General features: G+C 40.2%; 1 protein-coding gene across 5 annotated transcripts in view; it reads right to left on the bottom strand.

Moving 5' to 3' along the window:
* Positions 1 to 15,531, bottom strand: part of ube2f (ubiquitin-conjugating enzyme E2F (putative)) — a 123,648-nt gene that overhangs the window by 56,222 nt on the left and 51,895 nt on the right. For 4 of the 5 annotated variants that reach the window (XM_043693164.2, XM_087988816.1, XM_043693166.2 and 1 more), the window contains one exon: positions 1,690 to 1,755. The exons of the other annotated variant lie outside the window; for it this stretch is intronic. In XM_043693164.2, coding sequence (XP_043549099.1) covers positions 1,690 to 1,755 — 66 coding nt within the window. The remainder of the gene's footprint in view (positions 1 to 1,689; positions 1,756 to 15,531) is intronic. 5 annotated transcript variants of the gene reach the window in all.

Below are 15,531 nucleotides of genomic sequence, written 5' to 3'. Positions count from 1 at the left end.
GCGGTCATATTTGGAGTTCCACCAATACCTTTATAGGTGAAACGTTTTGATAATCATGGACCACAAACCCCTGACTCAGTCTGCTTGAAGAGGATAAGGCAGTGACGCTCACATCTTTGGGCTGCATTCAGCGGTGTGCTCTAATACTAAAGTGGTTACAATTACAACCATCTGGGAGGCTGAGTAGCAAATGCTGACGCACTGAGTCACCTTCAGTTGGAATTGTGGAACCCCCAATGGAAGAGTTGGTCGTGACATTGAATTTTCTGTCAAGTGACCAGTCACAGCTAACAATATCAGACTTTGGACACAAAATCCAGTCCTTTCTAAACTGAAACAATTGGTATTAGTGGGGAAAACCAGAGGGCCTTTGCAGCTAGAATTAAAACCTCCTTAGACCTTAAGGGACAAGCTCATGGTTGACGCCATCATTTTGTAGTGGGGAGTGAGAGAGATTGTCACAATCAAAGTTTGCCATCCCAAATACTGGCTGAAACTCCAACAGAGCCGTCCAAGGGTTTACATAATGAAGATGTTGCAAGAAGTTATGTTTGGTGGCCAGACTTGGACTTAGACATAGTCGCCTTGATGGGGCAGTGCCCTGACAAAGACAAAAATTAGTGCCAGTAGCCTTCCCAGATTTGTGGAAATAGCTGGATAAACCTTGGACTCTGTTACATGTCGACTATGCAGGTCCTTTCATGGATTCAATGATTTTAGACATTGTAGATGCCCACTCATAGCAGTTGGATATGCACAGAATCCATTCATCAACGTGTGTGTGTGTGTGTGTGTGTGTGTGTGTGTGTGTGTGTGTGTGGAGAAGAGTCTTGCTTTAATATTTCCCGCACTGTGCTGGACACTTCAGTACTCTGCTTAAACGGATCAGCCTCGTTTATGTGCTTATGTCTTGACTGGGTCTTCTCAATCAGTGCTGAGTGTTCCATTATCATGAATAAATCAGTTTCTCAGTTTTTGTTTTATTCATTTCTGGGATGTTGGAATTACTGGGTAGATCAGCATTTATTGCCCATCCTTAATTCGGCAATGTAAACTGCGTTGCTGTATGGAGTCACATATAGGCCAGACCAGATAAGGATGGCAGATTTCAAAGGACATTAATGAACTCAATGATTTTTTTTATGACAATCACAGAAGGCTGATCTTTCATTCCTGATAGTACTGAATTCAAATTTCAAACTCCTTCTTGATGGGATTTGAACCCATGTGCCCAGAACATTAGCCTGGGATTTTGAATTAAATCCTGTGACATGACAACTATGCCACCACTTTGTTCCTTAAATCAAGCACTACAATATACTGTACACTTTATGGCAGCAAGAAAGCCTGATTATTACATAAACATTATGTAGAGGTGCCTGTGTTGGACTGGGGTGGAGAGAGTTAAAAATCACAACACCAGGATATAGTCCAACAGGTTTACTTGGAAGTCAAACTTTGATCTTTTACTATAAATCCTGCGTCCTATGGTCCTGCCCCACTTGCTACCTGACAAAGCAGCAGCACTCCGAAAGCTTGTTCTTCCAAATAAACTTGTTGGACTATAACCTAGTGTTACATAAACATACAGATCTGGACCAATTCAGTGTAACACTAGGAGATTCATGGGATCTTAATCGTTTCTACACCACTGTCAAGAAATTAGTTTATCAGGTTAGTAAAAATTACCTGGCATGACATTCAGCTGGAAGGAATAAAGTTTGTTTGCATCAGGGAAATCCAATTTACATGTGCCTGTAAAGATAAAAATCAATAAATGGAGTGAATGCAAGTAAAGTCAGCACTCAAAACCAAAAGGTGTAAAGATAAAAAAAACTCAAAGGCCACTCAACTCATCCCTTTATGCATCAAAATGTCCATCTAAGCTCATCCTGCTGATACAATGACTCTCCCACGGAAGCTCATCTTTCTGGCATCTAAAACTATAATTCTAGGATCCAGATGCAATTTTATTAATCTCAATCTTCGTGGGCATGTAGATTACTGCAATCAGTTCTCCGAGTAAATACATTCTTAAAAGTGGTCTTTTTCTGTAGTATTTATCGGAATTTTGTTTAAGGCAGAACACAGAAATAAGTAATAAACTATCCAATAATGGGTTTAAACCATCAGAACACTGGTTAATAATGATCTGTTTTGTAAATATTCTAATATAGATCAAAGACCTGGCAACGATTTGCTGGCAATTCATTGTCCTGACAGAGACCATTCACAAGGGTAACAGTAATCATCTGGATTGTGTGATAAAGATTGACCGCTTACTTCTGGGAAAGCAATTAGGATGAATAACTCAAGCCAAAAATAGAGAAATAAGGGGATTTTTGACCACAACATCCACGACAAGGAAAGAAGCATGTATCAATAAGTACTGGGCAGAAAAAAAAAACAGACTTTGGAGAAAATAAGTTCTGTTTCAAATTAACTAATGGAGTGGTTTGCAAACATGATGATGAATTGGCAATGGAGATGTTTAAATTGGAAAAAATAAACAAGATAAATACATTCTTAAGAAAGCATCAACAGACTGAGAACCATAAATAATCAAAAATTAATAAGATTCAAAAAGGAGGCACATGATAAAATATGCTGAACAGCGTTAAAATAAAATGTGAGAAACATAGAAAGTGCAGTGAAAGATTGACAAGATGAACAGATATTGTTAGAAAGTGATGTGAAAACCTCTCTGAAGAAGGGTATGTGGAACATAATGCCATGGTAAATTTATTAGACAAAAGCTTTTAATTGTTAAACAGATAAAACAAAAAGTGACAATGTAGAGGTTGACGTGAACAATTAATAGAAGTAAATAAAACTCTGGTTCAGCAACTGGATTCTGATCATTGCACCCTCGCTATTGAAAGTACTCAGAATGCAGACAAAGGCACCAGTCACAAAAGCAAAATGCCACAGATACTGAAAATCTGAAATACAAACATAGATGCTGAAGAAATTCAGGAGGTCTGCCAGCATCCATAGTGACAGAAATAGAGTTAATGTTTTAAGTCTGATATGTCTCTTCTTTAGAACCCAGAGTTCAGACTCAAAATGTTAACTGTTTCTCACTTTACAGATGCTGCCAGATCTGTTGAGTTTCTCAATCATTTTGTTTCTTTTTAATCACAGTTGTCAAATTCTCTTTAAATATGCAATGTTGTTGAAACAATTTTATTCAAAGAGGATGACCACAGTAATCATAGATCAAGATAGTTAAACATCACCTGGAAGAAACTCCTAAATTTCATAAAATAAAACTTTTTGGAAAACATGGATTAATTAAGGGAAGGATGACATGGATTTGTAAAGTCTTGTTTGGACACTCCAGCATATTTTGTGGAAGAAATGACAAAAGCAAATGCAGCAATATATCTGGATCTTCTGATTCCATTTCATTAAATGTCTCACGTGAAATACTAGAAAAAGTTAGATTTGAATATAAGCAATGATTTCAAAGTTTACTGATGACACAAAATATGATTTGGCCAGGAAAACTGTAAAACCATCAGGCAGATGCAGAATTAATGTGGATATTTGTAAGGTTAGAGACACTGGGCGGAAGAACAAGGCAACTGTATATAAATGCAATGGATAGAAATTAAAAACAGTATATTTGAAAACGGTGAATTAAAAGGCTAAAGAATGTTCTGAAGATAGATTCTTGACCTGAAACCTTAACTCTGCTTTCTCTGTTCACAGATGCTGTCAGACCTGCTGAGTATTTCTAGCATGATCCGTTTTTAATCTGACATTAATAAAGTTCTTGAAAGAGAAAGGCAGAGGTATTGTGAGATAAAACATGTTATGTTTATAACTAGGGGAGGGGAACTAGAGGGAATTGAAAGATCCAAAATTTGCATTAACTTTTTTGAGACTGTATATGGAAACCCATCATATTTCTCAATGCAGACGTTATGATCAGACTCTTATCTTCTGAGAAAATCAGTTATCAGGCTTTAAAAATGTTATCACTAAATATTTGACCCATTTTTGTGAATGAACACCTACAGCAAAAGTTGTTGAATCGGTGACTGTATTCAACAGACAAAAACAAACCAAAAAATGCAAATGCTTTCAAAAACATCATCTTAACAGAAAATAACAAAAAATGGAAATTCTTTGTCTTGAAAGATACAATTCTGATGTAGGAGATTTCTTTAATACAAAAATCTATAAAATTATAAAAAAAAGTTTGTTCAACATCGTTCTGGCAATGAAGTGGGGCAATTGATTCGACTGGTTATTTATCCCTTGAGTCCAGTGTGTTTGCAAACAAGCTGATGAGAGAGTGTTTGCAAAACTCATCTTGCCCATGCTGTCCTTTCAGATGCAGGCCCTTTCTGTCTCGAGGACAGCTCCCAAATGTAAAACTGAGATAACAGATGTGGCAATTTGTCACAAGGAATGGTTACTGCAGGCCCACCACCGAGAAGAGCAGCAGAAGCAACTGCACTTTCTTAAGTGAGTAGATTGCAAAAGTCAGGAGAAGATTTCACTATACAGAAACAATTGGTGGAAACAAATACTATGTTCAACCTGTGAAGATCATATCATTTTACTATTCTGGATTTTGATTACAGACTGAAATGAAGAAAGGATTAGTTTACTGAATTGGTTGTCACCTGTACCAAGGCACAGTGAACAGCTTTTTGCCTTGCGAGCAATACAGGCAGATCGCATAGTTAAATAGCTTAGATAGTAAATAATAGGTAAACAGCGGCAAAAACAAAAACACAGGTACAGGCGAATGTTAAGAGTTTGAGTGTCCATTTAATATTCTAACAACAGTAGGGTGGAAACTATTACAAAACCAGCTGGTGCGTGTGCTCAGGCTTTTGTACCTTCTCCCCGATGGTAGAGGTTGTAGAAAAACATTGCCAGGGTGGGATGGATCTTTGAGAATGCTGGCGGCCTTTCCTTGACAGCGGGCCTGGTAGATGGATTCTATAGATGGGAGGTTGGCCTTTGCGATTGTCTGGGCCGAGTTCATCACTCCTTGTAACAGTCTCTGATCTTGAATGGTACAGTTGCTATACCAGGTAGTGATACATCCAGACAGAATGCTCTTGATGGCGCACCTATAAAAGTTGACAACGGTATTCGCTGTCATGCCAAATTTCCTCAGCTGCCGGAGGAAGAGACAATATTGTTGGGCCTTTGGAACCAATGCATCCACATGAAGAGTCCAAAAAAGCTTGTTGTGGATGATCACTCCCAGGAGCTTGACACTCTCCACTCGTTCCACCTCTGTGCTGTTAATGTTTAGGGGGGGCATGAGTAACATTCCACTGAAAGTCAATAATGAGTTCCTTGGTTTTGCTGGCATTGAGAGCGAGGTTGTTCTCAGTGCACCATTTTTCCAGGTCTTCCACCTCCCGTCTGTCATCGGAGATTCGACCGACTATGGTGGTGTCATCAGCGAATTTGTAAATGGCATTAGTCTGGTATTTGGCGACACAGTGGGTACAGCAGGGGGCTGAGTATGCACCCTTGGGGGGCTCCAGAATGTAGTATTAGTGAGGATGAAATATTGTCTCTAGTCTTCACTGATTGTGGCCTGTGGGTCAGGAAACAGAGGATCCAGTTGCAGACAGTGTGTCTTAGAACGGATGGTTCAGAAAAGATTTAGAAGGTATTACCAGGGCTGGAGGATTTGAGCTATAGCAAGAGGCTGTACAGGCTGGGACTATTTCCCTGGAGTGTCGGAGGCTGAGGGGTGACCTTATAGAGATTTATAAAATCATAGGGGTAAATAGACAAGGTCTTATCCCTGAGCTGGGGTCGTCCAGAATTAGAGGGCATAGGTTTAGGACGAGAAGGGAAAAATTTAAAAAGGAGCCTAAGAGGCAACTTTTTCAAGCAGAGGGTGGTGCATGTATGGAATGTGCTGCCAGAGGAAGTGGTGGAGGTTAGTACAATTGCACCATTTAAAAGGTATCTGGATGGGTATATGAATAGGAAGGGTTTAGAGGGACATGGGTAAATGCTGGCAAATGGGACAAGATTAGGTTAGGATATCTGGTCAACATGGACGAGTCGGATCAAAGGGTCTGTACATCTCAATGACTCTATTCAAAAAGGATTGGCTCATTGACCTGCTATATCAAAACACAAACTACCCCCATGTGATACCTATATGGTATGTTCAACTCTGACCTGAGATGTGGGGAGTGAACCCTTCTGACTGAGATTAACAGACGTATTGGCACCAGCTCAATATAAAATAACCCAAAAACCTTCTCAGGACAAAGTGTTAAATACAAGAAAATTGCTGGAAAAACTCAGTAGTACTGGCAGCATCTCAGGAGAGAAATCAGTTAACGTTTCAGGTCGAGTGAGCTTCTTCAGAACAGTTTTCTTTTAGATCAGAGTCTTGAAATGTGAGTATGATGGCAAATCAAACAATAATAAATTGTTTCATTGATCAATGAAGAGTGGCCTAGCGGACTCAGACCCTTTTTATAATTACAAAGAGAACCAAGGTACATACTGAAAACAAAAGTTTTCAGATGCTCGAATGAGAAAGGTTTCAATAAAACCTCGATTAAGCAGGTGTCCAAAAATTTTTCCAGAAGGGAAGATCCTTAAAATTGGGAAATATACAAAGGAAGCAAACAAGGGAGTAGCCTTTTCTGTGGAACCAAACAACTAACTGCTTACCATAGTGAAGAACTTTGCAGCAGCATTACCAATTAAAGTTTGACAGTCATATGATCAGGCAAATGATCAGATGCTTTGAGAAGGAATTAAGTTTCAAGGAGCATCTTCAAGAAGGTCGCAGAGGCAGAGGGGTCAAGGAAATAAATTTCAGATGACTGAAAACATTGTTACAATTGTGGAACAATTAAAATAGAGGGCATGTAGGAGGCCAAAATTGGAGGAGTGCAGTGACTTTGGAGGGCTGCACAGCTTAACTGGCAGTCAATGTAGGAACTGATCTCATCAGGCGAATGGCAGTTTGACAACTGATCATTGTTTCTGTTGCTAGTACTTTATTTACAAGATTTAGTAAATTCAGTTTTAGAACTTGTTACGTGGAATTGAGTTGCTAGCCCAGTCCCATAACTATGGTACGCTGTACTTGGTAAATTACTGTAGATATAGTAGGTGCTTGAGGACTGCTCTTTTACCTATGGTATTAGAAACAAAATCTGTTTGCTGCTTTCTAGGTTGAGCCTCACAAGTACAAGTACATTAAAAGATTATGCATTTTAAATGTCATTTTTTTCATATACAAAATCTCAGTTTAGATTAGGTACTTTTAACATGTAAAGTACAAATACAAATGTAACATAGCAGACTGGATGGACCAAATGGCCTATTTCTGCTTATATGCCTTATAATCTTATTGCAATAACTTAAATCAGCTCACTTTTACAGAAATTAGATTAAATATGAAAAATAGCTAAAAGTATGAAGTGACTCATGGACAGGGGGAAATAGCTAAACAAGGTTGTCTAAAACAGATTGATAGTAGCCTGTTTCAAAGAGAAAAAGCAAGCACTGAGAGTGTCCAGATGCCAATTAGGGAGACCTACTTTCCTTGCCTGGAAATTGCTCTTCCCCTCTACCTAAGGGAAGGATGAGTGGCTATCCTTCCTTTTCCTGCATGCAATTAGTCAAATATTGTGTGTACCAGGACAAACATTAAGAATTGTTTCAACATAAAATGTCATAAGCACTTTGAGTCAAATGCAAGTTTTCACAATACGTGTTGCAGCATGTCACTTGTGAAGATCATAACACTTTGAACAGTTCTATTAATAATAATACAGGGACACTGCAGATACAGGTTTAACAAGGCAGAAATCACAATACTTTGAAATGTCCAATAAAGCCGTATTTCAAGCTCAAAATAACGAAAATATTTTCCTTGAGAATATTTTCCTTTTCTTTTTATTTAGCTGAATGACTTGGCAGATGCAGAACACTTACGGCCATCCAATGAACAGTTTGTTTCAATTTACATGTGAATTCCCTGACAAGTTCAGTGTACAGTTGCTGAAAGTTTCATTGACCACTGGCTCCTGGTCTAACAGTGCCTCAGCTTTAAAATCCCCATCCCTGTTTCCAAATCCTTTCACTGCCTCACTCCTCTGTCCCACATCTGTGCAGCTTCTTTCAAACCCTACAACACTCCAGGAGCTCTGTACTCCTAAAACTTCTGTCTCTTGTCCGACTGGATCTTAATTGCTAATCCACTGGAGGTTGCAACTTCAGTTGCCATGCTCCCATATTCTGGAATTCCCTCCATAAACTTGTGCAACTCCAAACTTCTCTTTCCTTTATTTAAGTTGCTCCTTAAACCCTACTTCTTTGACGAAGATTTTTCTGTCCTGGAATGTGCCTTGCAGGTTTGATGACAAACTTATATTTGATAACTTCCTTGGTACATGTCACTATTTATAGGTGCCACATAAATGCAAGTTTTTGTTGATGAATGAATAGAAGACTAAACACAATTTAACTGACAAAAAGTAACCTTAAGATTGACTTTTGTTTTAAACAGGGGAACCTGAGCAGAGTTTTTAAAAGGGAGGGGGAGGGGAAAGGAGTTAGAGGTCCAAGTGAATGTACAAATCTTTAAACAGGCAACGAGGGGTGTAAACAGCAGTCACTAGTGAGAGATTTCCCCAAGATCAGGGTGTATTTCTACAGAACTGACACACCGAAGGAACAAGAGACACAGATATGGGGGGCAGGCAGTTCCCTAACTAGGGCTGGTTAAAGGGAAAGAAGGAAATTAAAAACTGAATTTGAAATCCTCCACTGCCTTACAAAAATAATGTAATAGTGCAAGTACTAGATTTTAACCATGCAAAGTAGAAGGTGACGTACTCTTGAAGAAGCAATAAGGCAACGGAGTACAGTCAGACACAAGGAAGCTCAAAGGAATCTTGGGATGCTTGTCTACAGATCTCTGAAGGTGGCAGAATAGGCTAATAATTAAGGCTACGAAGAGCTCATGTTCAAACCTTCGACTCTCCTGCTCCTTGGATGCTGCCTAACCTGCTGTGCTTTTCCAGCACCACACTCTGACTCTGAGCTCCAGCATCTGCAGTCCTCACTTTCTCCCTAATAGTTAAAGCTGCAACTTTTTCAGTTGTGGTAGGTGGCTGGTTAGCTCACATGGTTAGACAGTGGTGCTGTTAACATCAAGGTCTTGGGTTCACTCCCCATACTGACCAATGTTGCTGGCTTCTTCCTGAAACTTCGGATGGGTTCTTATGGTGCTGTAAAAGTCACATTTGCTTCAGGAGGTGTATAATAGCAATAAAAACAGGTTAATTAGAAAACATTTTAGGAGCAGGGAGGTCAGGTTGGACCTATACAGGATGTTGGTTAGTCTATAACTAGAGTACTGTGTGCAGTTCTGATAACTGCATTATGGGAAGGATGTGAATACACTGGAGGGGGTGCAGAGGAAATTCACCAGAATGTTGTCGAGGATGGAGAGGTTCAGCTATGAGGTGAGACTGGATGAACTCAAGCTGTTTTCTTAGAAAAGAGATAGCTGATAGGGGAGCTGAGGTGAAGATTATGAGGGGCATGGACAGGGTGGACAGAAAGCAGCTATTTCCCTTAGTTGAAGCATCAATAACAAGTGACATAATATGAAGGTGAAAGGCAGGAGGTTTAGAGGGAATTTGAGGAAAATCTTTTTCACGCAGATGGTGTTGGGAATCTAGAATGTGCTGCCTGTGGGGGTGCTTGAGGCAGGAAACCTCAAGTTTTAAAATGTATGTACCTCGATGAGCACTTGAAAATGGGACAGGTTTAGATTTAAAGTTACTTTTCTTGGTTTAGGTTTGGTGGACTGAAGACCCTCCTCTACACTGTGTGACCCTACCATTGAGGTGCTGGAAACCTGAAGTACAAATAAAAGGAGAATTCTGCAAATACTCAGCAAGTCAAGAAACTTAGGATGCATGGAGGTTCATTGCATTCTGTCAGAAATTTGTATTTATTTCTTCCTTCATCCACCTGCATATTCAGTCATAGAGGCATAGAGACATACAGCATGGAAACAGACTCTTTGGTCCAACTCGTCCATGCTGACCAGATACCCTAACCTGATCTAGTCCTGTTTGCCAGCACTTGGCCCCTATCCCTCTAAACCCTTCCTATTCATATACCCATCCAGATGCCTAATAAATGTCGTAATTATATCAGCCATCACCACTTCCTCTGGCAGCTCATTCCATACACGCACTACCCTCTGCATGAAAACGTTGCCCCTTAGGTCCCTTTTATATCTTTCCCCTCTCATCCTAAACCTATGCCGTCTAGTTTTGGACTCCCCCACACCAGGATGGTATAGTGGGAGTTGAACCCCAGGAGGGTAAAGAACCTGCTTTATTTTAAACTGTCTACCTGCACGGCTTCGACACACATCCTTAATATCGGACCAGACTTACCAATGTGAAGTACCCACAGGGCAGATGGATTTCAGCTCGACAGTGGCACTACTACAGTTACAATTACTTGTTGCAGCAAATGTTGTTACTAAGTGGATCATATCAGCTGAAGCCAACAGGATAGTGGCTCATGCTGACACCAAAGGCCTGGTGTTCGGCTTAAATTAAGGCATACGATTGGGTGCAGAGCAAGGAGGGGGAAACAGATATTGAAATATTTCTCTTGGTTCAGCCTCAGTGAATTCTTATCAGAATAGACCAATGCTGCACTGCCATTTCAATGTGAATCATCTGACTGAAGGAAGGACAGGTATGTTTCTTGAACATTATACACCACCTATGAATATTACAACCTGCCTCACCAAACGTAACTCATATGGTTTCCTGTTTTCATACACAGCATAAAGGGAGTATGGAGGAAAACATTTCCACTTAATATGAAATGAGATGTGACTCACTAGAGAGAAAAAAATTGAAGCTGGCAGTGTAAATAGTATAAAGGGAGAATTGAATTCATGTTGAAGTGAAAGTTGATTGGTCGAGATTTGGGCTAATCCATTTAAAATAGTCAAAACTGTCTCACCATGGCTTTTCCCAAGTTTCCAAAAGCTCATCTTTTTCTGCAAGACTAAGTTAAGAGCAACAGCTTCATTATAAAAATGTTGTTTGGCAACAAACTCGCTTTCCCTGATCGGAAGATTGCTGTCAGCATTTCTTCAATGTTTGACAGCTTCTTATGCACTCGACAATCTACCTAGCGTGTAAGCGAATGAAAGCTTAAACACTGTCACTGAAAGCAAGATGGAGAAGTGAAGAATAGTCTGGGTCCTGATTCTGTTCAATCACCGCAGTACTCCCAAGACCAAGTTAATCTGTGTTTTGGAGCTATTCCCCAGATACTTTGATTTGACTGATCTGATTCATTATTTAATTATACCTTGGTACACGTGACACTGTTGTCTTATGTGCTTTACAGACAGATCGTACTATAGGAGTACATTAGGTTAACAGAACAAAGTGCAGGATACAATGTTACATTTGCTGGACATTAGCTCAGACTAGCAGGTATGTGGATGCTTTGTAATGCTGACAGCCCTCGTAGTTGTAGATGGATAGAACCTGGTTGATAAGGTCAATTTTTCTACTTTTTTGGATTCTGGCCCAATGTCTTTATGTCCTTTAACTCAATACCATTCTGTGACTGATAATGTTCCTCTACAGAATACAGTCTGCTGACTGGCTCCAGATCTTGGTCAATAACCCCAGGAGATTCTGGCTGCTGTTCTCCACACTTTGTGCTGCAGTGTGAAATCCTAGAGCATCTCTATGCCCTTTCAGGCTTCTGCTGGAGAAATACATGAGTGAGCAAATGAATATTCAGACTGTTCAGGGTCATCAGTCTTCTTGATTAAAGAATATACTGCATGGATGTGTGCTTCATCTGTCCGTTCCATTGTGCAGCATACTTCTCGGCTTAAGGTCATCTACCTCGGCTTAAGGTTCATGGTTGTCTCTGCTGGAATTTCCCTGCTAACTTTCCATGAGTGAGCAGAAAGAGCCTCATGTCAGGTTGATTGGCTCTCAATTGGTGCAAGAGTTGGCAATTGTGGCCTTTGTCATGATTGTTGCCTAGAAAACTGTGTTGTACTCTTTGCTTCTTATCGATGGCCTTGATAACCTGAGAGACTCATTGCTGGTGGATTTTCAAATTCCTAATCACCCTAGTCCATTGTCTGGAGCTTGGCTGGGTTGTTGGAATGCAGCATCGTCAGGGTGTGCAGGCCAGGTTTCTTCCACTGATACACTTTATTCACAAAATTTTCCTGATCAAAAATACTGAAGACATCCACGAGATTTTGTTAGCCTCATACTACGCCAACATGGCTTCTTGAACTTTGCTACAAGAGGCATCAGATTTTGACACCATGTATATTGGTGCGAGCCCGAGCAGTAACATATTCCTTACTCTGCTTTCTGTCATTACATGTTTTCACTTTGAGCAAAGAGTGACGTTGCGCAAAAAAAAGGGAAAACAGTCCAGCATCATGTGCATTAAAAATGTCCCTCGAAGCGAACTTGTTTAGTACTTTAGTATTTGGAATATTATGAGCAGTTTTGGGTTTCATACTGACGGATGGATGTGTAGGTCTTGGAGGTTCACAAAAATGATCCTGGGAATGAAGAGATCACCATATGACAAACAGTTGAGAATAGTGGGTCTGAGCTAGCTGGGAGTTTAGAAGGATGAGGGGGGATCTCACTGAAACCTGCAGAATACCAAGAGATCTGGATAGAGATGACGTGGAGATTATGTTTCCATTAGTAGGAGAGACGAGGACCTGAGGGCACAGCCTCAGAGTGAAGGGACAATCCTTCAGAACTGAGAGGAAGAGGAATTTCTTCAGCCAGAGGGTGGTCAATCTGTGGAATTCGTTGGCGCAAAGGGTTGTGGAAGCCAAATCATTCAGTGTCTTTAAGACAGCGATAGATAGTTCTTGATCTCTAGGGTATCAAGGGTTACAAGGAGAAGCCAGGTGAATAGGATTGAGAAACATATCAGCCACAATCAAATGGCAGAGTAGATTCACGAGCTTAATTCAGCTCCTATATCTCTAGCCTTATGGGACATGAGCAAGACTATCCTGCCATTGCTGCTGAAACTGCTGCACCCTCACTACATATCACATGCAAGATGACGATATGTCTTGTCCTGAATCTATCCAGTCATCCGTCGCTGTAGCTGAACTTTTGTGGCCCAGCTTCCTTGACAAGGCGACTCTTCTTTCCTGGAGGACTAGAATGGGGATGGGTACATTCTTTGTTCAAGCTGTCTTGAACAACATTAGTAGAGCTTCTCTGACCTTGGGATAAGCAGCCCTTCTCATCCTCTTCCTTGTGGGAGAGATGTCAGCTTATTGAGCTGTTCCAAGTTCTTTGTTTTGTGCTTCAGAAAAGTTTGACAAATTGAATGGTGGAATCGCTAACTCCTTGACGATGTCTACTTTTTGCTTTCCATCACAATTTTCCACTTGTTTATCGACTTCACTTCCTTTGTGATCACAACACTCAAGTCTCTGATAGGTTTAGCCATACTTGTAGTGTTTGAATGTCCTGATACAATACTGAATAACTGTTGCCCACAGTTCTGTGATGTTATGCATTAGTGTGGCCCAACTCCACCCTGATTGGTTGACACAGCCATTTGACAAGCTTGCACGAGTTTAGATCACCTAGAGTTACCAGTCAGCTTACTCTCACTCAATTTGACTTTGTATTCTGCCGGCAGGGATGGCTCTCAACTTTGCAAACAATCAGAGTTTTGGGTTCTTCAAATTTGACTCATCATGATGTCACTTTATTTGGTAAAATATTCCAACATTGAGTTATACACTCACAGGGATATGTGTGCAATGTGTAATATTATAGCAGGGAAAAACCCATTAAATCACAATCTGTTACGAGGCAGAAACAGCACATTGAGCTTATTACCACTGTAGAAATATTTATCTCCACATTAGCTGCATGACCTTCCCCCAGTTACATTTAATGTTCTCCCTTTGCAACAAGCTAATTCTCTTGTGGAAGTATTCTGATTTCTACATTCTAATCTCCCTGAGTCAAGCTTTTTGTTTCCCAGCCTCACTTTTAACTCTTTTTGCCTTTTATTCCAGTCTCAATGACCGATAGAAATAACCCATCACTGTTTACTTATTCTGACATTCCACTCAGTGACTCATTAGAAAATGGGTCATTAAGTCCATTCATTATGTTAAAGTTCTATGTAGGTTCCTCCTCAACAGTTACTCCTGCTTCTCACACGCACTAATTCTCCTGACGACCAATAGACTAGTAAAATGCTGAATGCTCATTACACAATTTGCACATTTACAATTAAAAAAACTTTATGTAGCTGAGATATAATGCTTTTGCAGCTGTCTTTCTGTTCAATCACTCCCTTACCCTGCCTTTGAGGTTTGTCTCCAGAATTACCTTACTCAAATGTTTTCTCCTGCAATGGTAGCCACCTTTTTTTCTTCAAGTTGAAACACACAGGCTTGAATTCATATCTGCACAACTGGTGTTACCATCCAAATCTTTCAGCTCAGCGAGCAAATCCTCAACCTGAGCTACATATCTTCTCAAAACTCGCTATGACTAGGCCACATTAAGCACTGCACAGATTTGCTCTCTTCTGCTAAGACCACTCGTGTTTTCACAATCATCCTGGAAAGCAAAGATAATTCGTGCCAGTTTCTTCACTGCAAACAGTCTTCCTAAATGCCCACCTACTGTTCTTTCACCACCCACCCTAGCTACAAGTACAAGCGGCGGTTTGATGTGTCTGCCATCATTGTCCACTGTGGAAAGCATCAGCTTTCCTAGACGAGAATCCTTTCTTCTGATTTCCTCTCATACCAAGTTTCCCTTGCCCATGAGACAGGCACTGAATTACCTCATCAGTTGACTTTCAAATCAGCAAAGTAATGGAGGTTGCCACTGACAGTGCTATCAAGCCGCTTAAAGCACAATTCTGCAATAACCTGCTCACTGAGAATTTGTGAAGAAGAATAAGGAAATAGAAAATAAACAAAATGAATATTTAATACCGGTTTTCTCAGGAACCTACAAAAATTCATCCAGAAATAATGGATAATTTAGGGATTAGAGAATAACTTTAAGAGATAAATTAGTGGGGCTTAAAATACATAAATCCTTTCCCACCATGAAAGAGGTGGCTGTTTAGATGGTGGATGAACTGTTGATCACTTCAAGAGCATCTTTTGGAGAGCTAAGTGAGTGGACAAAATATTGGCAGATGAAGTACAATATGAAGAAATTCGAGGTTTTAACTTTAAGAAAAAAAAACAGAAAGCAGAGTATCTTGCAAGTGGTAAGAGATGTCCAAGAGGGACCTCGATGTTCCTGCTTTTAAGTCAATGGAAGTTAACATGCAGATACAGAAAGCAATTAAAAAGGCAACTATTGTGTTGACATCAGTCTGCAAGATGAACTGCAGCAACTCACTAAAGCACCTTTGACATTTCAAAATCTGCAACACCTACCATCCAGAAAGACAAGGACAAGTGTGTGGAAGCAT

Source organism: Chiloscyllium plagiosum, unplaced genomic scaffold (assembly GCF_037043375.1).
Source record: "Chiloscyllium plagiosum isolate Xiang-an unplaced genomic scaffold, Cpla_swu_hap1 HiC_scaffold_7, whole genome shotgun sequence".
Taxonomy (NCBI): Eukaryota; Metazoa; Chordata; class Chondrichthyes; order Orectolobiformes; family Hemiscylliidae; genus Chiloscyllium; species Chiloscyllium plagiosum.
Note: the sequence above shows the minus strand (reverse complement) of the source record. Positions and strands in the feature narration are given on the sequence as shown.